This window comes from Myxocyprinus asiaticus, chromosome 39, assembly GCF_019703515.2.
Source record: "Myxocyprinus asiaticus isolate MX2 ecotype Aquarium Trade chromosome 39, UBuf_Myxa_2, whole genome shotgun sequence".
Taxonomy (NCBI): domain Eukaryota; kingdom Metazoa; phylum Chordata; class Actinopteri; order Cypriniformes; family Catostomidae; genus Myxocyprinus; species Myxocyprinus asiaticus.
The window spans coordinates 38,727,090-38,749,911 of NC_059382.1; the positions used below are offsets into that span (position 1 = coordinate 38,727,090).

Consider the following 22,822-nt stretch of genomic DNA (forward strand, 5'->3'; position numbering starts at 1 on the left):
GTATGTTGCATTTCAGTCCAAGCGTTCAAGAGTTTTGAGTCCAGATGTAAATAATCAGAGGTCAAGTTCAGTTGTAGCAAAGATATAATTCAGCCTGAATGATAATCCAAAGCATAACAAGGCAATAGTCCAAGTGGGTACAAAGTACAAAAAACCCTTTAAACAAATAATAAAAAAAAAATCAAACAAATGAAATAAACAAATGAGAGCGAACATTGAATCAAGTAACAAAATAAGAAACAAGCAACAGGCAACTAACATTGAGCTGTAGAACACAAGATGTTCCTCAACATAGGGTTTTGGTGTATATAAGCTATATGTCTCATTTCGAAGGCTGCGTGCTAGGTAGGATGCGTCCTTTGATGGCAGTGGTGTCCTCCTTAAATGAGACAGCCTTCGTAGGACAAACGGAAACAGAACTTACCATGGTTGCTATGACAGCACGCCACTTTTTAACAAGCGCGAGCGCTCTGGAAGGTAATGTATGAGTAAATTTTAGGAGAGTTATAATGATGTAGAGAGAAAAGAAAATAGATTTTACAGGTGTACTTTTAGTCTATAATACTTTATTTTAATTATATATTACTATAATTGTACATATTATATACTCCGCATTCGTCTACTGAGGTACATCAACTTGGGAATTAACAATACTTGCGTTTGAACGTAATATTTTTGGGAAAATTGGCATAATTTTTTTAGACATTTCCATATATATATATATATATATATATATATATATATATATATATATATATATTATAGAAAGATGTATTTTAAATGTTTTTTTTTTTTGTTTTGTTTTTTTATGACTGAAAAGTTGTAACGAGCTGGCAGAGCAGGACAAGACGAAGAGATGCAGTGAACCCAAGTGAAGTATTTATTGTAATCCAAAGTGAAAACCAAACAGACATACAGAAATAAACCAAAGACTCGACAAGACTAGACTAGACTGGACTAGACTTGACTTGACTTGACTATTTAAGAAATGAACAATGTTACACATAAACAATACTAGACAACTGACAAAGGCACACACTTCCATTAATTGGCTGTATCACTCTACTCTCTCCTTTCTACCAATAGCTGGTGTGTGATTCTGCAAGCTTTTTACACAGTTTTAAAGTGATAAATATGAATTTACCATATGAAAAAAAGTTTAATAATAGGCCTGGTAACAATAATTGCAGTTACTATGGAAATATGGCAGAAAATATTGGTTTCCATAGTAAATGGTTCATACATTTGTAAATAATAGTTTCAACAAACAGATAAGATCAATAAATTAGTGTCAGGCTGACCATTATTTGTCATACTTGAAAAATTATGAAAAACTATAACTGCATGACACACAACAGTACACAGCGATTGTTTGTAAGCAACTCACTTGTCCCACTTTGATAGACAGTACTTGTGTATTTCTGCTTATCTTCACTGCTACATCAATTCTTAGGCTATCAAGAATTTTTCCTGACTTGAACTTTTCATCTTGTTCTGACAGAATTTTACGCACATTTCTCTCGACCTACGGGTGCCGTGTGAGAAGATGAGATTAAGAGTAGCTCAATACTTTGAATTTACTGATACTTGTCATCTTTCTGTCTTGCGAGTATGCACGGTAACAGCGATGTGTCATAATAATGTCATGTGGAGTGACCCGTTGGCCGCATCACCTTACCTGACCGCATCTCCGCCTCTCTCGATATCGCAGTGAGAGAACGAGTCTATCAAATGAAATTGTGGAAAACAGCTGAAAAACAGTCACGGCCAGCGTAACAGTGTTGAAGAGTGCACTGGACAGAGCGCTTAGCAATTTCAGTTACCATTAGTAAGGAAATAGTTGCACATATATTAAAATGTGTAGCGACCCAGCATGTATGGCAATGCGACCCAGTTTGGGAAAGTGAGGAACTTACTGTCATCACATGTTTTTGCTAAATCTAAAATTTATAATGTGAATGCACTTCATTAATAAAAACGACTTTATTACAGTTCAGCACAGATGTTAAAATTATTTACTAGCGAGTCTGGTGCCTTCCTTGTATGGCGCTTTCATGGGTGTGGATTGTGATAATTGTGAATGAACGTGCACACGCCCATATTTACGAATGTTTTAAATTCACTAACATACATTTAACGAACAAATCTAGGGTGTACGCAGTGTTTGTGAATCCGGAGGAAAGTTTTGGGGAAGGTCCATTTCATGCATAAATTACTCCCAGTTTACTTATATATTTACAAAAGTTTCCTGGATAACTAGGCATCATACACTTATCGACTTTAAAAATCGCTACAGAAAAAAAAAATGGCTTCATAGAATTCAATGTGAGGTGAGTGGCATTCAATTTTAAAGTTCAGTTTTACTTAAGTGCTTAATCACATCTCAATTTCTTGAGCTTCATGGCCCCATGCACTCAATTTCCAATGGCTGCTCACCAAATGACATGAGTCGTGGAGAATCATACACTACACAAGATTTCTTCTGTATTTGTGTATTGTTGGCTCAACAATATCGAACATGAGTTGTCACCGATCGTACACTGTGAATTTCTCAGACTCCGACTTTCTCAAAATCTGTAGACTGGAGCAGACTAGTACCAACTTGGGCCAACTTAAAATCGGGGCTAAAATTGGCACTAAAATCATGTAGTGTAATCCAGCCTTTGGTTTCATATATTTTTATATAAATTTCAACAAAAGTTTTGCTTTAATGACTCTACAAAAGTGGTTAAACCATCAAGTAAAAAGTAAGGTAATCCCCAGCATGTTATGAATGGATTATTGGTCATATCAGGAGCAGCGCTAGGGGTGGGCTTACCAGGTTTAAAGGTACTGTAAGAGATTATTTCATGGAAAAGTATGCAAAATATTTTCCTACACCCTTAAAGATATTAATGAAATAGTGTCCTAAGATACAGTAGCTTACTTCTCTCTGTAAAAGCTGTAGACTTTGTAAGCAGCAAACGAATGTAAGTCCGCGGACCATGGACATTGCCACTTTTCACCTGTCAATCATTTTGCTTGTTCTCATTTGAAGTGGATCATTGAGGCTATGATTCATAATGTTTGTCAGCTGAGGGCACTATTGTGCCACCGTTGAATTTGACAGCCAGAGGAGCAAACAATGCTGCTCTTTTGCTCGGTTTTAGTCTCAAAATTGTCTTTGGAGGTCGGGTTTTGGAATGAGGGGGCGTGGTTATTCAACGGCTCAGTCACGTGAACGCTTCAGTTCTGGCAAACTAGCTGCAAACTTGCCACTCGTTATTTTCACATGCAAATGAGCTTGTACTACCGGTAGAGGTGAACCTGCAGCAACCCTTTGGCAACAATTGACAATTTGCCACAAAAGCTCATTTACATGTGAAAATGATCAGTGGTGAATTTGCAGCAAGTTTGAGGCAAATTCGCAATGATCTCCTGATTTTTGCTAGGATGCCCCTATGTCATATTGTTAATTATTTGTCTATTTTAATATCTTGCAGTATTATTTTTCCTTGTCATATTTACATCAACAGCATGTTTTAATTAAAACTGTTGCATTTTCACCATGATGCACTTCTTCATCATGTTCTTGTTATTGTTGACAAAATTAAAAAAACCTTTGTCAGTGAACATTTTTATCAGTAATTTCATTGACAAGATTAACACTGGTCAATGCCTGTATGAAATGCATTTTTAAAGTATTTTTGAATAACTTAATAGATCCAGACCAAAAGATTTGTGTCATGTCATTGTGTGTGTGTGTGTGTGTGTGTGTTTGTGTGTGTTAGCTGGTCCAGGTGATGATTACACTGACTATGTGGCGACTCGGTGGTACCGGGCCCCGGAGCTCTTGGTGGGAGACACTCAGTACGGCCCCCCTGTGGATGTGTGGGCTCTGGGTTGTGTGTTTGCTGAGCTGCTGTCTGGAAATCCTCTTTGGCCAGGACGTTCTGACGTGGATCAGCTGTACCTCATTCGACAAACGCTGGGTACAGACAAAGACAGCACTATGTGTTTTTTTTTTTTTTTTTGTAGAAGCATTACAATAATGTAGAATATAAAGCGGGGGAAATCAGGAGGCAAACGAGGAGGGCAGGTGGGGCAAATTAACAGATAATCCTGCAGGGGCAGGTTCAGGTGGCCAGGGAGGCAGCTCTAGGAAGGGGGCAGGGTCAGGTGTTTCAGGCAGCCTCGGAGCAAGAAGAAGGCCAGGCAGCTCCAGAGCAGCGACAAGGTTGGGCGGCTCCACGGCAGGGATGAGGACAGGGTAGGCGGCAGCCGCTGGGGAGAGGACAGGGTCGGTGGTGGCTGTTGGGGAGAGGACAGGGTCAAGGGTTGCAGTGGAGAGGGCGGGCACCTCCAGAGGGACTGCAGCTACAAAGGCGGGCACCTCCAGGGGAGCTTCAGCGGAGAGGGGCTGCTGCAGTGGGGATGGACACCTCCCGGGGAGCTGCAGCGGAGAGGGTGGGCACCTCCAGAGGGACTGCAGTGACGAGGGCTGGTTCCTCCAGGGGTCAAAAAATGCCTAGACACATTAAAATAATGAGAATTTTGTGGGAAAATGTGTGTAATTGTCATGAAAATAATGTCAGAATGCAAAAACAACTTTTGGTAAAAATAGACCATGTTCTTTGTGCAATTTTCTTTCTTTTGATTTTGGAGTGAAATGTTATTTTGAGATGTTTTCATGTAATACATCTATAGATTCATTGTGTGATTTTACCATTGGCTCAGTAATTGTATAGCTAAAGCTTAGTCTAACTTTTAATGCTTGAACCCACTCTATTCATAGAAGGTTCTTAAAAAGAAAGGTAAACACTGACTCCTAACCCCTGAACTTTGACCTCTGATAGGTGACCTGATCCCACGGCATCAGCAGGTTTTCCGGTCCAATGTCTTCTTTAGTGGAGTCAGCATCCCCGAGCCTGATACCATGGTAACACAAATACACAAATGCACAAATACATGCATAAATCCTTGTGAAAGTGTCTCAAGACTGAATTGTTTTGTGTTCTGATGCAGGAGCCACTAGAGAAGAGATTTCAAGGTGTTTCTCCTCATGCTGTTATTGTCATGAAGGTGAGATATTAATAGTGACATATAGGCATCACAATGCAACATTTTTGCTAAATTAAGCTAAATTAGTACCAGATTAATGCATATTGTGTTAAAGGAATGTTCTGGGTTCAACACAAGTTAAGCACCAACAACAACATTTGTGAAATAATGTTGATTAATAATCATTTGGATTCACCCCTTATTTTTATTTATTTATTTATTTTAAGTATAAATCACAGTTACAGTAGCACATTTACAGTACAATGAGTTCAACAGTTTTTAGGCAACATGCCATTTTACAAAGGAGGAGTGTCTAATTATGTACTAGTGCAGTGTTTCCTAACCTTTTTTGCCGTAAGCAGAGCCAGAGTGGGATTCATATTCAGCCTGGGAATTTCATGTCCAAGTCCATTTGTTTCATTCTGCCTCATTCATGAAACTTTCGTAAATATCTGAGTAAATTCTGAGTAATTTGTGCGTAAAATGGACCTTCCCGAAAACGTTCTGCTGGATTCACAAACGTTTCGTACTCACCAGATTTTTTAGTAAAACGTGCGCGTTTGTGTATTCCAAACATTCGTAAATAGGGAGTGTATGCATGTTCATTCACAATTATCATAATCCACGGCCATGGAAACGCTATATAAGACTCACCATTAAATGCTGTTATCATACATCTATGGCAAACTGTTATGAAATCGTTTTTATGAATGAAGTGCATTCACATTGTAAAATTTTGATTTAGCAAGCACAATAGCGTCTCAAAGAAAGTGAGGACTTACTGACATCAGAGGATCTACTGTGAATAGAACAGTTCAAGAAGTCAATAAAAATGGTTTGACATGAGTGTAAAAAATGTTCAGTTCACGCCAGGAGGAGGATGTCCACCACCATTAACCTTCACTGGTTCAGTTTGCAGCGCATGGCCAGTATAATTCCTGAAACTTCTCGAGTAAATCATCATGGTTGCAACTGGAAGAATCTTCCGAGAAATTAATAGAATGCATGAAAAAAGATATTTGACCAAAACACTGTAAGATATTACAGATTTGCAAGCTATACGACAGTGTGCATGAGCATTAGCATTAACTGAACGCGATTTACCGATGCCTATACTAAATTATGAAACCGTTCTTGCTGGATCTTCCGTGATCCTTCCCCTGCTGTCAAATGAACTGTCTGTGTGATCCTGCTACAGCCAATGTTTCATCTCTCACAGCACCACTTATTTGTTTGGGTGAGAGACGATAAAATACGGTAGAGGCTGTGACCGCTTTATATACCGGATGATACGGACAGTTGGCAACTGTTGCGACACATGACTGAAAGTTTATTAATCAACATGCGGACCTGCCGGGCCAATTTTAGAGCGGCCCACAGGGAATTCCTCCCAATTAGCCCCTCCACCCCTGGCCATAAGTACCCCTGCAGCACCATCAGTAAGGCTTAAATACCCCTTCATAACACAAAACTAAAGATGTTTACCAAAGAATAAATATAATTTACAGTTATCATTTATATTGTTTTTTATTGATCAGTCAGTTTTGGCTAGATCTATTGACATCCCTGAATTGATCAAATATATAAATATAGTATATATAAATTAATATATCAATAAAATATATGTATATAACATTGATTTAAATATATTAGGTATTGATACAAAATTTCCTGATTCTAATCCAGTTTGCAATCTCTCAGCTGGATTTGATTCTGATTTGGATTAAATTCCGATTAATTTGGGTATTTTTCAGTTATACGTCCATTTCGCTGTTAATTACAGCATATGCTGAGACTTTGCATAGAGTAAAAGATAAATCTTGGCATTTTAAGAAACTAACATTCAAATAAAGATTGTGATTAATCGGAAAATCTATATTTTTATCCTCCCTTATCCCTACAATTTTTATTTTAAGCAATACCTTTTGTTTTATAGGTTCAACAAAGCAAAATCCAATTATTTTTGTGTACCCCCTGGAATCTGCTTATGTACTCTCTGGGGTACGCTTAAGCTGGCTCCACACTAGCAGACTAAGAACAACTCGATTTGGGTATGGGGTGTCACACTTAGTGAATGTTTTCACTGATCTTGCCCTCCTAGTCAGTGAGCCTGTCCCACTTACCGATAAAAAATGGAGGGAAGGTGTCACACTTAACGACTGCCTTTGACTTTTTTCAGCACTTCACTGTCACACCCAATTTTCACAGCCAATCAACCTGAAGCTTTTGAATACACATGTATTTTTCAATATTACTCCAAGAGTCTGCAGCATCTTCTATGATTGGTTGTTTGTAAAGACATGTCCTATTGAGAACGCATAGCAAAATTAAATTGCATCCTTTTCTTTCACACATTTATTGTCACATTGTGCAATGAGATGGGCAACAAATGTGTCATTTGTAGAAAGTGAACTATTCAAAGGTATATTAAAGCACCATGAACTAAAATAACACAAAAGTTCACACTTGTAAGGTATGCATATATATACATAATGTTTTATAAATGTAGACAACAGTATATTTATATAATCTAAAGCTTTATACATATATAAAGCTTATGTTTACGTTGTATAAAATAATATAAGACCCAAGTATTAAATGTAAAAGGTTTTACACATTTATAGTCACATTGTGCAAAGATCTGGGCAGCAGAAATGTTTTTCTTTTAATAGTCTGTCATGATATGACATTAGATATGTCATACAAACATACTTGTTGACTCCAAAGAGCAATAAGCTTCTCATCCAAATGCAGGTTCCGTCGGCTTTTGCAAGGTTATATTTTAAAACAGTTAAAACATTGTGGTTATTTTCATCCATCATTCGTTGCTTTTGCATTGAAAAGTACCTGTTCTCACAGCTTTGTAGCTGTCGTAGAACACATGTCCACATGCAGCTTTCAGTGAGTAAAGAAATGCATCCAATAAAAACAGACTGTTGTGGCTCATTTTAGTGCAAGAAAAAAGCTTGGTGACAGAAACTGAGTGCAATGAAAACATTCACTTTAGATTGACATCTTGTCCGTTCTTCAGTAGAAGAAGAAGCTCATTGGTCACTTGATGAGAACACAAGACCCCGAGTCAGTGACAGAATGATTTTTTTAAACAAAATGGATGTGTTTTTTCAGTCTTTGAAGCCATTAACTCAGCAGGGAGTCCCGACAGTCAAGTGATTAACACCTCCTGCTGAGAGTTGCTAATTCGTGCTCTGTCTCCCTCTGCCTGGCCGGTGATTATGTTAATGATGCTAACAACTGAAAATCATTGGAAAAATCAGCTAGTGAGACCCCCAGTTGGGAATGACTGGACTGGTGGATGCAGGTTGATTTGAAACATTGACACTCATAATTTTAATACTTTTAATAACATCAAAACTAATTATTACTAAAGCAAAAGTGCATTAAGATTCTTTAGACTGGATGTGGAGTCTTTTTTCATATATCAGGCTCTGGCTCAGATGCTCTTCTAAAATGTAAGAGCATAATCAGTAAATTATGCACAAGTTATTGCTATTAGCTGATTGGTTAAGTAATCAATAATGTAAACATTTAATCCATAAAAAAGTAATTTATTTGAATAAGCACATTTTAAAATGTAAAATAATCAAATTACAAGTACTAGAGTTTTTCTAATCTGATTATGTAATCCAGATTATATAATCCGTTACTACCCTACTCTGTTGGTGCATTCCGAATTTCTCATGTTGCTTGCTACTTGCTTTGTGTGTGTGTGTGTGTGTGTGTGTGTGTGTGTGTAGTCGTGTCTGGTCATGGATCCCTCTGGCAGACTGTCATGTGAAGAGCTGCTAGAGCTCCCATACTTCCAGGAGGAAGGTGGGACTGGTTGGGGCAGAGAAACAGATCGCCCTGGACGACGCTACGAGAAAGGCTCTAGACGCAGAGCTCCCGGGGTACAAATCAACATAAAACAAAAGATTATGCTAATGAGTGAATTTCATGAAAACCGTCCAGAACCCCAAAATCTAAATAAATAAATAAATTATATTTTGCATAAAGAAAATGAAGCCTATTTTATGACTATTATGATTTTTTGCATTGTAACATTTTCATATATATATATATATATATATATATAAACAATGCAAGAAAACTGCAATTCTCTTAAACATAGGCCTAATTTTTTTAATAAATATATAACTTATTTAATTTACCATGGCATACCATGATTTTGTGACATTTGCCCAAAAGCTTAAAAATAAAAATAAAAAAAATAATAATAATTTTATAAGTATTAAAATATGAAGTAAAGTAGCTACCCTAATTCATGAAGAAATCAAAGGTTGCAGAACTTCATAAGACATTTTGAGTTGCTGCCTCACTTAGTTGACTATTCATTGACACAGAGCCAAATTTTGTTTTCCAGCCTCAATACTTTCCACAGCTGACCAACAGCAACATCTCACCAGCACCTGAACTGAAGAATAAACACAGGCACAAACATGACCACCATCTACCAAACATCTGACCCCTGCACCAGTGCAACTGTGTTTCTTAGGGCACATATGCTTGCAGTGAATAGCGTGTCACTGGTGCATTTACTGCAAGCAAACCACACAAGAGCAGAAACTCCATGCTGTTTGCTGAAGGACTGACATTTAGACTGTATTCATTAACTGTATTACTGAAGTAGCTTTTGCAACACTTACTGTATTCAAACTTAACCTGTATTGATGAGTTGATAAATAGACATGGGACCTTGTATTCTGTTTATGTGCAGGTATATGAAAGCAAAAAGAAAAGCTTTCAAAAGCAATAATTGTCTGCATGTTTGATATCAGATATTATACAGTTTTGTGTGCCATCCAGATAGTAACATACTGCTTTTGTGTTGTGGATAAATAAAATAGATTTTTCTAGTTTATTTGTTTTCTTGTCAATTTCTTTTTGTATTTTCCTTCTACAATAACCTAGATTACCTTGATCTCAATTCTCAGCAGAAACAAATACAATACTTAATGCATATAATAACAACTAACAATATTATCATGCATAGTTAGCATAGCAAAATAATTAGGCTTACTGTAGTAAAGCCATTTTGATTACAATGGTTTTTACTATCAATACCATAGTTCATACAAGGTATAATGGTTAACTTTTTAAGGGATAGACCATGGTATTATGAGAGAATCCAAAATAATTGTGAGGGAACGCAAAACTATTTCAGAAAATATATTTCCTCCCTGTCCTCCAAATGGGCTCTGTAAAATTGTAGTCACAACTTTGTTTTACCAAAAAATTGACTTAAATATTTACACATTGAAATAATTTCAAGGAATAGCTTTTTCCTTTCTTTCTTGAAACACAAAATGAGATGTTAGGCAGAATGTCTGAGCTTTATACTGTCAAGCTCCAAAGCTGACACAAAAAGCAACATTTATGCATCATCACAATCATTCACTTGACATGTGAACAACTACTCCTTTAATGATTTGAAACAGAACAGAGACAGTTAAAACAAGGTTGGTTGTTTGAGCTTTTCTCAGTGGGTCAGATACAGTATGCTCCAGCTCTCCAGTCATTGATATTCCGGATGAGACAGCGATCAGTAACCGTCCTGACACTCGGCTTGACTGATTGTCTGCAGCTCTCATCAGATTACCGGCTGCTTGAGTGACGTACAGTCCACAGTGTGCTGGCACTGACCTAACCTCATCACAGACAGGCCTTATACAGCTCCATTAGCATGGAGGCAACACCTATGACTTCAGACTTTCAAGCGCTCTTATTTTGTTTTGTTTTTTTACTGTATGGTTATGATTATTATTACCATAGTTTTGATTTTCCTTTATAATTACTGTGGTTTCACTACTAATAGCATTGTTATAATGGTTACTGTCATAAAACCATTCTACTTTATTGCAAAGGAATACAAAACATACAGTTAAGCGAGAGAACGCTAAACTTTTTGTGAAGCAAACTACATGGGGTAAAATACAAAGAAATTCCAAAGACACAGAATATATCTTAAAGTCCCTCGTTCAAAAGATAAGAAAAATGTGTAAATCAGCAAACTTGCTGGCCTCCAAATCTGAAGCTTTTATCCAAACCCCAGTGAGCTGCATTTTTAGGCATCACTCCCAATGTGAAGGCTGTTCTTACACTAAACAAGCTGAACTCTGATAACAAGCCTTGTATTTATTTGGGAAACCTTGCTGCAGACATTGAAAACCCATTATTTTACAGCAATCACAGAACAGTTAACAGTATATAAAAACAATACATAAACAATTTACAACATGACTGCACTACACCGGATTAAAAATAGGCTCTCAGTGAGGTTTGTGAATTTTTATGAGCTCTAATAGATTTTCAATAAAGACATACAAGGTAACTCCAAGGAAACAGTATTAAGGCCCCTGCAAACCTCCTATAGATTTGAAGATTGAACAGGTGTGATGTAATTTTGAACAAAATCTGGTCAAAACGAAGATGTTTTTTAGTTCGTTTCAGTGGTTCGTAACAGCTTGTTAGGGCAAACTTTCAGGAAAACTTCTTACCGGCTGCCATTGGTCCACGTCATCATTAGGTGTGACCTGGAGCTCCACCTGTATTCTACCCATTTACACTCTTTTTTACAGCCATTTTTGCAGTAGTTTCAGTGTCATCATAAAACCCAATAACAGAGTGTAATTGCCGCCTATTAAAGCCACGTATAATGTGTTAGCACATTAGCACTATGAATACAAAATGTAAACAAGACAAATTACACATTATCTATGGCATATATATTACTTTAAATCATCATCAAGTAGATAAAACAGCTTCTTTTACTGATCTCAAGTGAATTTGACTCATAGAATGAGGCATGAAGTCATTGATAACTCATTTTAATGTCATATTAGTGGATGTTTTACATGTAGTCTTGAGCGTCCTCATATCTGAATGCTCATCTAAATGCCTCCCCCAGCGGTGTAGTCGGGGTTTGAATGTTCGCAAACAGTAGGTCATTGCTCAGCTGTTTCTATTTTCTTTTTGGCTCTGAGCGAAGAACAAAGAAGAACTTCTCTGTAAGTGTGCCGGGGCTTTTAGATGTGGTCATGTGCCCCATGTTTGTTGACAAAAGGCAGGCATGTAATATCCATGTTGTTCAGCAATGAGCTGATAGAATCGAGGCATGTTGGCGAAGCTGCTGAGTTCAGGACTGGGATCTATGTCATCTGGACCCTTTGGACTACTGAAGTTGAACTTCGGAAGCAGAGACACAATGAACAGGAAGAGCTCCATACGAGCCAGAGACTCACCCACACAAGAGCATTTACCTGCAGAGATACAACACAGAGGAGATGACAGTGACCATTTATGCTAAAGACATTATGAAACTATACCTCTAATAACAGCTCCTTTATGCTTAAACGCAGCCCTCTTTTGTGTTAAGAAATTATGCATTTGATGAACTTTGAATTAAAACCTGACATGTGTACCTGACATACCGGAATAATACAGCATTTAGCTTATAATTGTGGATGTACAGTACTGTATCTTGACCTACATTATGAAATTCAAAGTTTTGTAAGGACAGCAGTAATATGTGAAGAGACCCTTAAACGAAAAGTTCACCCAAAAATAAAAATTATTTAATCATTTACTCCATAATTTACAGTGAATAGTGTTTTCATGTGATGACAGACTTGCTATAATTTACCAGCAGAGAAGGGGATAAAGGCTGGACTCTTTTTAAAGTTGCCTTTGGTGTCCAGAAAGTGTTCAGGGTTGAATGTCCAAGGGGTTTCCCACTGTCCCTCATCCTTTAGGACAGAGTGCAACGGGAATAATCACTGTGTCCTGGAAGAATGAAAATCCATAACAATTCTAATAATATTTAGAACAGTTGGCATTGCAGGACAAAATTATCTAGCAAAGATACAGTAACAGAAGCTGACTAGTATGTGTTGAATGTTACCTTTGGTATTACATAACCTCTGAATGAGATATCTTGTATGGCGTAATGAGGAATGCTGAGTGGGACAATGTCCAGATATCGCTGCACTTCATGAATCACAGCATCAGTGAATGGGAGGGACTTCCTGTCATCCATTGTAGAGATTCTGTTCGGTCCTATAACTCTATCAATCTCCTTCTGAATTTGCTCTAACAAGAAAAGAAAATATGTACAGATCATATATGATAATTTTTCAAGTTAAATTTGAAGATCCATGAGATGAGTCACACAATTATATATAATCCCCAATGTTATAAACTGTCACTGCAAGAACAGGTAAAACTTGCAAATTCAAAATAAGAGAAACGGAAACAATCATTTGGCAAAATATGCTAGGTTAATGGCATCAACCTTTTGAAACATACCAAGTGTTGCGCTTGAAGCACTTAGTATCCAGTAAACTGCATATTTATATGTAGAACATTGCACTCTGTTTTAAGTTGTCAATGAAATAATCTGTACTTTTGGACAAACAGAAATTCTTGTCACAAAGTCTACTCATATATCCACTATTTTCATCTGTGTATTCTTACATCCGGCTATGAACCAACTCTTTTTCCACATCTGTCTGTTCATGTGATATCAACTAATTCACCCTACCCCTAAATGGCATATAAAACACATTGGTCAGACAGACTCTTCCTGCCTAAATGGGCAGAATAAGATGTATTATTTGGCCACTGATGACCATTGTCATTGCTGTTTGTCATATTTAAATAGGACATACATTATTTTACTGGATAAGCATGCATTGCCATCAAAAATGTATTTAAATATTTAAATATATTTTTAAAGTATGTTATCAGTGACAAAACTATTTTAAAATATGCATAATTAATTTAAAATATATAAAATCAGTGACAGTATGCAAGCATATGTATAAGGGCTCCAGACTACGAAAAAATGACTATGGAGTCATTGGCTCCTAAAACGAAACATTTAGGAGCCAAATTACTGTTTTTAGTTGCCAAAGTACAGAATTACTCAATTTAGATGGTTGGGCAGAAGCAAAATAGAAAGCCAAAAAGAGAGAGAGAGAGAGGTGATAAGTGATTAATTGGCCGATAGTTTTAAAAATCAATATTATATTTTCACATACTGTATATAATATCATATTTAGTAACCGGGACTAAAAACAGTTCAAAGGACGAAAACCGAAAATGGGATAGAAGTGTGTGACGCACGCCCGGCCCCCAGTCGGGCTAATCAGCCGAGGAGAGGAATAAATGCAGCCGGATGCGACAGTTCAGGAGAGAGAGAGCCACACGCAGCTGCTGTGTGTGTGTTTATGTTTGTGTCTTTTTGTTTAAGTTTTCATTAAAATATTACTTTGATGCATCGTCCAGTTCCTGCCTCCTCCTTGCCCATTTTGACCTAGTTACAAAGTGATTTTCAATTGTTCCGGAGTGAAACCATTATATTTAAATGCTGGTAATCGGTTATAACCGGTTAATTATGTTCCGATAATTTTTTCATGAAACCAAAGGGTTTATCACAGTAAATTTTTGGAACTACACTACTTCATGTTGCCCCCCAAAAATTTAAAATGTGCTTTGATCCTGAAGGAAACTGCTGCATCACTCATTTCCCCCATTCACCCATTGTGGGTTTAATTCTGTGAATGAAGACCTTTTTATCAACTATGTATAATTACTACATATACTGTACGTGCACGGCTAATCCAGATACAAGGAAAACATTATTAGAGGTAAAAAGTAAATTTCTCAGTTGTTTCACTGAATTATTGTTAGATATGATGCGTTAATACAGATTTTATGTTGCCGAGTTTTGACTCAGAAGCAGATCTTTAATTAAAATGATACTTAACTGTTATCAAAATGCTTGTTATGATTTCTGTGCAGAAAAATCCACCACACCAGAAAAAAAAAAAAAAAAAAAAAAGTGCTGATTTTCGCTTATTTGGTACGGCATGTGGCTTTATTAACTGTAAGCCTTTCTACTCACCGCGGGAGTTTTCCTCGTTTATTCTGGTGAGTGTGTATATCTCGCCAAAAGCGTGTTTGAACACAGCGCTGCAACAGCTGGCTGATCAAATCACAGACATGGAACAACAATACCCGGACTCTGTTATTATTATTCTTGGGGATTTTAACAAAGAAAACCTCACACGTGAATTGCCCAAATACAAACAGCACATCACATGCCCCACCAGAGACAGGAACATACTGGATCATTGCTACACAACAATAAAGGATGCATATCGCTCTGTCCCTAGAGCAGCTTTGGGACTCTCTGATCACTGTCTAGTTCATCTTCTTCCAACCTACAGGCAGAAATTAAAATCAACCAAGCCAGTAGTAAGGACTGTAAAGAGATGGACCAGTGAAGCAGAGCGGGAACTACAAACCTGCTTCGATTGCATGGATTGGAGTGTTTTTGAGGCTGCAGCCACAGACCTGGATGAGCTCACAGATACTGTTACATCATATATCAGTTTCTGTGAGGATATGTGCATTCCTATTAGGACTTATTTAAAGATCAACAACGACAAACCGTGGTTTGCAGCAGAGCTCAGGCAGCTTTGTCAGGCCAAAGAGAATGCTTACAGGGGTGGGGATAAAGTCTTGTACAATCAGGCCAGGAACACACTGAACAGGGAAATCAGAGTGGCTAAAAAAAGATACTCTGAGAACGACCCTGCATCAGTGTGGAGTGGCATGAAACAACTCACAAATTACAGGACTCCTACCCCCAACCCTGTAGGGAACCAACAACTGGCTGACAACCTGAATGTGTTCTACCGCAGATTTGAGAGGCCCTATCTCACACCCCACACCCACTCTGACATTTACTTCACACAAACACCAACACCTCCTGCAACCCCACTCCTCCCCCCTCCTGCTACTCAACCTGAACTTAAGATCTGTGAAGATGATGTGAGCGGCGTCTTTTGGAAACAAAAGACGAGGAAGTCTTCAGGCCCAGATTGCGTCTCACCTGCATGTCTTAGATCCTGTGCTAACCAGCTGGCCCCCATCTTCACACAGATCTTCAATAGATCACTGGAGCAGTGTGAAGTCCCATGCTGCTTCAAACGCTCAATCATTATTCCTGTCCCAAAGAAACCAAAAATCACAGGACTTAATGACTACAGACCTGTCACCCTGACGTCTGTGGTCATGAAATCCTTTGAGAGACTGGTGTTGGCCCACCTGAAGAACATCACTGGACCCTTTCAAGATCCCCTTCAATTTGCTTATCGAGCAAACAGGTCTGTGGATGATGCAGTCAACATAGGATTGCATCATATCCTGCAACATCTGGACAGACTAGGGACATATGCAAGGATCCTTTTTGTGGACTTCAGTTCAGCTTTCAACACCATCATCCCAGCTATACTCCAGAATAAATTACACCAACTCTCTGTTCCCATGTCTATCTGTCGGTGGATTACCAGCTTTCTGACGGACAGGCAGCAGCTTGTGAGACAGGGGAAACTCACTTCTAGCACCTGTACAATCAGCACTGATGCCCCCCAGGGATGTGTGCTCTCCCCACTACTCTTCTCCCTCTACACCAATGACTGCATCGCCAAGGACCCCTCTGTCAAGCTCCTGAAGTTTGCAGACGACACCACTGTCATCGGCCTCATCTGAGATGACGATGAGTCTGCATACAGAAGGGAGGTTGAACAGCTGGCTGTCTGGTGCAGTCAAAACAACCTTGAGCTGAACACGCTCAAAATGGTGGAGATCATTGTGGACTTCAGGAGAAACACCCCAACACTGACCCCCCTCACCATTCTAAACAGCACTGTGGCAGCAGTGGAGTCATTCAGGTTTCTGGGCACTACCATCTCACAGGACCTGAAGTGGGAGACCCACATTGACTCCATTGTGAAAAAGGCCAAGCAGAGGTTGTACTTCCTTCAACCTGCCACAGGAGCTGCTGACACAGTTTTACTCAGCAGTCATTGAGTATGTCCTCTGCACTTCAATAACTGTCTGGTTTGGTTCAGCTACGAAATCAGACATCAGAAGACTACAAAGGACAGTTCGGACTGCTGAGAGGATTATTGGTTGCCCCCTGCCCCCCCTTCAAGAACTATACACTTCCAGAGTGAGGAAAAAGGCTGGAAAAATCACTCTGGACCCCACTCACCCTGCCCACTACCTTTTCGAACAGTTGCCTTCTGGCCGACGCTTCAGAGCTCTGAGCACCAGAACCATCAGGCACAGGAACAGTTTTTTCCCTCAGGCTATCCATCTCATGAACAGTTAAATTGCCCCATTGAGCAATAACTATGTGCAATACGCAGTTTAGTCTTTCTTATATTTATCCAACACATCCAACCTCTTCTGCCATTTCATTCCTCTGAAAAAAAAGAAAAAAAAAAGAAAAGAAAATTGCACTGTACATAACAGATTGTATTAGATTTGCACTACTCATGTGTATGTGTGTATTTATGTGTGTGTCTGTATGTATGTGTATAATTAGTTTTATTTTTTTATTTTTTATTATTATCTATGTCTTGCTGCTGTTTTTGTATTGTTTTTGTATTGTTGTACACTGGAAGCTCCTGTCACGAAGACAAATTCCTTGTATGTGTAAGCATACTTGGCAATAAAGCTGATTCTGATTCTGATTCTTATTTTGGGCTTGTTTTTCCAGACCATGTTGCTTGTTTCTCTTGCGAAATCTGGCAATACTGCAACTGGTATTTCATCCACCCATTAGCACAGAGTACTGTCATTTTAAAAAGAACGTTATTAACCGTTTTTTTTATTTTGTTCTAACCGGTAACCTTTTGGAAGGGAGGCTGCGGTACTTCTGAACCGGAATGAAAAATACTGTTTTTGCTCAGAACGAACTGAAATGAAAAGCATTTCATTTTTAGTCCCTGTTTAGTCATATAAAAAGATGTAATTTAATACCTCACAAGATGATATCTGATGAAACCACATGTGAACGCACAACATTTTTTCCAGACTGTCGCCATTAGTAGTGACTAGATTTTCAATTATTTTCACAATTATTTATTTTTTGTTGCATTTGTGATCATTTTAGTGGCAGTCTGGAGCCCTGTGTATCCAACTTAATTCTGTATTTACAGCTAAGCAGAATTATGAATATCTATATTCTGGTTTCATCATTTCCCTGTGCATGGGGATCCAGGACCACAATTGAACAAGCCTATTGAAAAAAAAAAATGATGATGAAAAAAAATAAAAGTCCCAGTCCATCCCTGAATTTTCACACAAAGATTGTGTAAATAAGGTATTTTGGTTGATGTAATTTGGATAATGCAAATGCTGAACAGTACCTAAAAGATAGAAGTACAGAGAAACAATAACCTAATTAGCAGAAAGTAATCCACAGAATGCAAAACTAATCAACTTTGCTTACCTGTTTGAGTCTGATAAGAAAGCAGCCAATAAAATCCTTTTGGTCATTAAAGTCCAAATTCTGCTCGTGCTCCTTGATCTTACCCATGATGAAGGCTCTGATGTCATCTATCTCTCTAAAGATTGTGTGCTGACTCCCAGGCAATAGTTCCATTAGCCGAGGAAAGAAGTTGAACAGCTGTTGAAGTAGTGAAAATCATGAAAAGTTCAATCCGTAACTACTGCATCTGTCAAGCTACTGCATAGGACATTAAGTGACTTTCATGCATTTCAGGTTATGCTCATGTAGCTCACCTTAGGGCTGGGAGATATATCAATATATATTATTTGCTGGTGATATAAAATTAAGCAATATCAACCAATCAATCAAATTTATTTCTATAGCACATTTAAAACAACACATGTTTGACAAAGTGCTTTACACAAATAAATACAAGTAAAACCACATACAGACACATGCACAATAAAACATGAATAAAATATACAGTACAGTATATCTATGTACACTCATAGGCAATCGAGAGAAAAACAAATCACAAATATTGCAAGGTTTTAAGTGTTTTTTATATCCACGTTTTCTAAAAAGCGCAACATTAGACTAATTTCAGGATTCTTCCTTGTAGGGCTGCGCAAAGAATCAAAATATAACATCAAAATTCATGATATGGTCTTATATAATTAAGTTGCAAAAGGCAGCGAATTAATTAAATGAATACATGGTCTGCGAATGCTTCAGAGTGAACAAGTGACTTGCTGTACTGTTTTCACCCATGATGGCTCATGATACGCAATGTTCAGTGCTCTCAGAGCGGTTCATGCGCATAGTAAAAGCAAAGTGACGAAGATTCACGTATTAGCACAATTCCAAACATTTGTAACTGCTGAGTACAAACCTAAAAAGAGGACAAAGTATCACAAAAAAGGAGGAGGAGGCAGTGTTTCAACAGATTCGTAATGAGGAACATTGTAAAAAAAAATAAAAAAAATACTGTGCACTTTAGGTGGCTTCAGGTGAAGATGATATACAAATTAGATTTGTATGCACAAATCTAATCCTCAAAATAATAAGAATTCAGTATTCTATTATGATAATAAATGGGGACCCACAATATTATATTATTAATAATATAATGTTAATAACAGAATAGAAAAATATTCAAATGGGTTACAAAAAATAAGTGAGTTAAGTTTTCTGTTCACTAAAAAAAAACAAAAAATGTTTTTGATTTTTCTGTAACACACACACACACTTACATGTAAGTAATTATTTTTATTAGGCCTAATGTTTTGATTATCAGTGAAAAACTGATATAATGAATGCCTTCATTATTTTTAACTAGATTTTAATTTCATTAACCACTTGACAACAGTGGCTGTTTTGTTGAAATTATGGTTCCTCTAATTAAAACAAAAACAAATCACTTTTATGCCATTTCAAAGCAAATACATAATTATCAAGATAATTTTGAGATGTATTGAAGATACATTGAATATCGTCAATAGGCTGAAAATGTTTTGCTGCCATATTGCCCAGCCCTAGCCTAGCTCATATGGTCTTCCACACAACAAAAAGGTTTGAGGCTGGGATAACACACTTCACTGAGCACAAATAAAATGTTAGTAGAATCATTATGAAGGCCAAATGTCTTGTCTAGTTTTGCATCTCTGTTATCATCTCTCTTTCTTATGTAAAAGTCTAATTGGCACCAGAACAACCATAATAAGGGATTTCTTGAACATACAGTTTTTGTTCAAAGTTTTTGCTTCAGCATCGGTTTCAAAATGAATCTGAAAAAAGATTGTTCTTTTCCCTGTTCAGCACACTCTATCCTGCCTGCTCACCTGATCCCAAGGGCTGCTGGCAAAGCGCAAGAGTCTGGAGATGATCTGGAGTAAGTGCAGGAAGTTTTTGTCTTCATAATCAAAGCGCTGCCCAAAAACAAGGAGCAGATCACACTGGATCAACTGACATAGCTGAGGGTGAGAGAAACCATAATGTTATCATAATTTTGACTGAGAAGACCAGCATATGTTTTGGATGCTGATGCACTGCTGTCTCCACCAAGCCTCTTAACTAGCTTGACCGGCAAAACATTTTTGTTCAACCAGCTTCATCATGAAGACCATCTTGGTTCACCAGCTAGTCCAGCACCAAACCTTTAAACATTCATTCATGCTGGTCAAATCTGGTCTTTTCAACATGGGTGTGAATGTCAAATGCTCTCTTTTCTCACAGTTGGTTTCTTCAAAACTCTTCAGCAAGTCTCTGCTCTCTTCTTGAATCCACTGTTCCATTCGTTTGCGTCCCATCCCAAAATCTCTCAGTGTAGTGAGAGTGAACCGCCTCAGTTGACGCCAACTTTCGCCATTACTGATGGCGAGACCTACAAACGTGCATGAAGGACAAAGGCCTATTTTAAAATACATTATTCCGACAACATCTGCATTTAAAATAGCAGCAAACAAGAGTCTCACCGTAGCCTTTCACAGCTCTTTGTAAAAAGGGAATAGGGGCTCTGCCGGCAAAGTCTTCTCCCTGGTCCAGTAGGGCCTCCTTAACTGTATTATAACTGACCAGAACCACTGCTCTCCGGGGCCCGAGGTACACCGTCATCACAGGTCCATATGTTTTACTCCACTGCAACACACCACTGCAAGCTTAGAAAGGTTGGATCGCTGTGACAGTTTCATTTATTGTTAATTATAAGTTTTGAAAGGACATTCTTTTTTCTTTTTCTAAATCTTGCCCAGACATATCTAAGCATTTCAGCTCGACATTTGAACTTTTGCTTATTATTAGCCTAGGGGTGCCTACACACTAGAGAAAGCTCAGATGGAGCATTTGACACATGGGAATGCAAAAGTTCAGTTTGAAAGGCATGTACCACACAGGGAAGAGGCAGTTCAGTTTGAAAACAAGCAGCAATCCAGTGGTGTTAATGGATCGAGATCAACAATGCACCAGTAAACACTGAAACACTTCTCCAGACTCTCTCTCTACAATTTCTATTTTTTTAGCCTGGCCGAGCATGTATGAGTTTTTCCACCATGTTTTGTTTATTTTCAGCGCAACTAGTCCCGCCTTTCCGAGATTCTCAATGGTCAACGCATGCCTACGTCAGAATGTGTCCAATTAAATCAATGCATTTGCAGCATTATCTGTCGCAGCGTAAACTCTACAAAACCTGCTGAATGTCAAAAACCCAGATACAGTAAGAATCCCTTATTACTCATTTTATCATAAAATCATTAGAAAAACTTTTTGAGGCACTCCCACTCCATTAAGCTCAGGCAAATTAATCACAGGCAAATGGGAAATTATTATGGTTTTCAAGTACTTTCCTATTAGGGTTGCCAACTTTTCACTACACCAATATTACAAATACATTACATGTTAATTTTACTTAATAATCTGGGAGGGACTATGAAACATTTAATAGATTTTTAGCTTTAATTGAAGCTAACAGAATATTGTATTTTTGTTTAAAGCAAATTGTCATTTTATCCACAAAAATGACTGGATCAGTCAATAGTTGAAGACCCCTGCTTAAATGCATTTTGTTTCTCATATGCTTGTTATAAACATAAAATTCACAGAGACAGACACACATAGTCCTGCTTTCTCTCTTACCTGCATAAAGCTTTTAAAGGGTGCACAATTGTCCATCATTGGTAAGTTACCAATCAGTGGCAGTGCCAGTGGTCCCGGGGGCAAAGAAAGTCCACTCGCCTTCCTCCACCATCTGACCAACATCAACATGGCCAATATTAAGACCAACACCAGTAAGCTGGAGATTTCCATCTCTCTTCTCCAAAGTGTTACGTGCAGCCAGTGTTTTCTGTTTTCCTTCTCTCTGCTGGATAACTCTCTTCTCTATAGGGGTTTTAGAGGTTTTATAAGCTCAAAGGGACCAGAGTAAAGGGGGGGGGGGGGCTCATAAGATGTGGGACAGAGGTAAGGCATGTGACCAGCAAACCAAGCACTAATACTCAAAGAACTAAGCAGGGTCTCATAAAAAATGTGTTTCATTAAATTGCAGAGTACGTTGCGTACATTGGTGTCCAAAGATTCATTTTTGCATTTGTCTCATTTAGTAGATTATTTTTTCTAATTTGTTTCATTACAAATTATATTGTCAACATAAGAATTTGAGTGAAAACATATAATAAATATGTACATGATTTTCAGAATTGCTTAGTAATGGAGACTGAGGCTAGTTTGTTTAATAAATAAATTTCACATACTTTAATAGTGCATCTGGTATTATTAATATTAACTATGAATATCTTAATAACGGCAGATCCCTTTTTACACATGTCATGAAGGTTCAAGCAGAACTTCAGGCTGGAACAACAGAACTTCAAGCTCAACAACAAAGCAGACACACACCCCCAGATATTTTTTTAAATCTGTAAAATATGCTAAATGTTTCATGCATTTATTGGACATTTACAAATG

The 22,822-nt window shown here is 37.8% G+C and overlaps 1 protein-coding gene and 1 pseudogene across 1 annotated transcript in view; one reads left to right on the forward strand and one right to left on the reverse strand.

Moving 5' to 3' along the window:
• LOC127429507 (cyclin-dependent kinase-like 1) overlaps positions 1-9,887 on the forward strand; it is a 29,466-nt gene extending 19,579 nt beyond the window's left edge. Inside the window, exons 6-10 of the mRNA XM_051678552.1 lie at positions 3,771-3,971; positions 4,836-4,918; positions 5,005-5,061; positions 8,796-8,948; positions 9,422-9,887. Coding sequence (XP_051534512.1) covers positions 3,771-3,971; positions 4,836-4,918; positions 5,005-5,061; positions 8,796-8,948; positions 9,422-9,523 — 596 coding nt within the window. The 3' untranslated portion in view covers positions 9,524-9,887. The remainder of the gene's footprint in view (positions 1-3,770; positions 3,972-4,835; positions 4,919-5,004; positions 5,062-8,795; positions 8,949-9,421) is intronic.
• A 1,645-nt stretch (positions 9,888-11,532) lies between these two features.
• LOC127429990 (cytochrome P450 2C5-like) lies at positions 11,533-22,165 on the reverse strand (annotated as a pseudogene).
• Positions 22,166-22,822: the final 657 nt, after the last annotated feature.